The sequence below is a fragment of the Camelina sativa genome, chromosome 7 (assembly GCF_000633955.1).
Source record: "Camelina sativa cultivar DH55 chromosome 7, Cs, whole genome shotgun sequence".
Taxonomy (NCBI): domain Eukaryota; kingdom Viridiplantae; phylum Streptophyta; class Magnoliopsida; order Brassicales; family Brassicaceae; genus Camelina; species Camelina sativa.
Window position 1 is genome coordinate 26,154,836 of NC_025691.1, and position 1,909 is coordinate 26,156,744.

The 1,909-nt window shown below is 36.9% G+C and overlaps 1 protein-coding gene and 1 pseudogene across 2 annotated transcripts in view; one reads left to right on the forward strand and one right to left on the reverse strand.

The window, feature by feature from the left end:
- The window catches only part of LOC104704953, a 2,477-nt pseudogene extending 1,992 nt beyond the window's left edge, over positions 1-485 (reverse strand).
- LOC104702670 (ubiquitin fusion degradation protein 1 homolog) overlaps positions 632-1,909 on the forward strand; it is a 3,836-nt gene continuing 2,558 nt past the window's right edge. The window contains exons 1-6 of one of the 2 annotated variants that reach the window (XM_019227902.1): positions 632-703; positions 1,184-1,236; positions 1,337-1,414; positions 1,587-1,611; positions 1,698-1,730; positions 1,822-1,904. In XM_019227902.1, coding sequence (XP_019083447.1) covers positions 1,234-1,236; positions 1,337-1,414; positions 1,587-1,611; positions 1,698-1,730; positions 1,822-1,904 — 222 coding nt within the window. In that variant the 5' untranslated portion in view covers positions 632-703; positions 1,184-1,233. The other variant, XM_019227903.1, reaches the window with a different exon arrangement.

Consider the following 1,909-nt stretch of genomic DNA (forward strand, 5'->3'; position numbering starts at 1 on the left):
GTCAAAAGTCAAAATGAACCATGTCCATTACAAGTAACAGCTACAAAAGCTACCACAAAATAATCATCTACAGAGCAAAAACTTTAGATCATTCTGTGATTCCAAATACTGAAGCAACAAATACAAATAAAGATCTACAGAGAGTACTCACTTCAGCTCCCAAATCTTAGACCATCTTTAATTAAGTTTTAAGCTTTAATACTGAACACGCCACAAACCCCAATAAATTCACATCTTCAAACGAACCCGAAGCAACCACAATAGGTCTAGGTCTGACTGAGGAGAGATAGAGTTACCAGCACAGTCGAGATGGCGATAGCCGAGCTTGATAGCATTGATGATAAGGTCTCGGATCCCTTCTTTCTCCATCCTCCATACTCCTAAGCCGACGATCGGCATCTTGAAGCCACTGTTCAGTGTTAGCTCCATTTCTGCTTCTCTCCCTGAATCCTCATGAGTCCCTGATTGGGTAAAATATCTGGTCAGATTGTGAGTTTCTCACTCTGTGTTTATTTAAAAAGCCATCAATGGGCCAACCGTAAATAATGGGCTTTTTTTATTTTATTTGGCCCAATATTATGTATGTCGACATAGACTCAATACGCACCGCATGGTATATATACATTACCACAGCACAGGTCACCCCATCAAAGTTCACATCTTTACTTGTTTGTGTCCGGAATCGAATAAAACTCTCCCACAGGTAAATTTAATGGTCGGGGTAGCTCAATCGGTAGTTTTTGTGGTCTTCTTTTATCTCTGATAATCTCAACGCGAGCTTTCAATTTTGTAAAGCTTTTGGTTTTGTTTGAATCGATCTCACTCTTGGATTTGTGATTGGATTCTTCTCTCTTGGGGATTCCTGGTGAGTCGTATTGGGATAGGTTTCCAAGGATCTTACTTGGTTTTGTTTGAAAAAGGTTTGATTTTGCGAGTTATAGAGATGGTTCTTCGAACTTTTTTTTAGGTTTTCTGAGATTCGAAATTGAAGTCTTAGGGTTTTTTTTTTTTTTTTTTTTTTTNGTTTGTCAAAGTCACCGACTTGGATGTTCCTTGCTGCTTGGAATTGTTGCCCACGATTGACGATTTGAAACCCTAATATTTATTTTTATATATCTTGTCTGATTTGGATCTCTTCTAATTTGAGTTGTGTGACGTTTCTTTTTTTGCGGTATGTTGACAGTTGATTGCCTGAGTTAACTTATTCTCTTTATCAAACACCAAAAACAAACTATGGTAAGTGTCTTCAAAGGTTTCATTTTTTAACCATTAATGCTAGTTTAGTAATCACTTACATGTTGTTTTGTCTAAACCTTTGGAACTTAACACGATGCAGTTTTTCGATGGATACCATTATCATGGAACGACCTTTGAGCAGAGTTATTGCTGCTATCCGGCATCTTTTATCGACAAGGTTTGGTTTCAGCTCTCTTACTTTTAGTTAATCTTGGAGTCTTATTTTGTTGTAACATTACAGGTTCTACTTGATGAATTCTTTGACAATTCTCAGATTCAAATTCAAAATTCTGCATACTTGATTTCTATTTTCTTGTTTCTGATTTCTATTCCCTTTTCTCGTTCTGCAGCCACAAATTGAAAGTGGTGACAAGAGTAAGTCTTTCTATCTAGACGCCATTGTTTGTTTTCATCCATATTGTTCAAGCTCGAAGTTTGATTTGTGTTAATTCTTTTTTCAGTTATAATGCCACCATCAGCCCTTGATCGTCTAGGTATGCTCCCACTGATTTCCTCTTTTGAGTTTGATTTAATATGTTAAACTTGGGAAAATATCATAGCTCTAATATTGAGGAAACTTTACAGCTTCTTTGCATATTGACTATCCAATGCTGTTTGAGCTTCGTAATGCTGGAATTGAACGTGTTTCTCACTGTGGAGTCCTTGAGTTCAT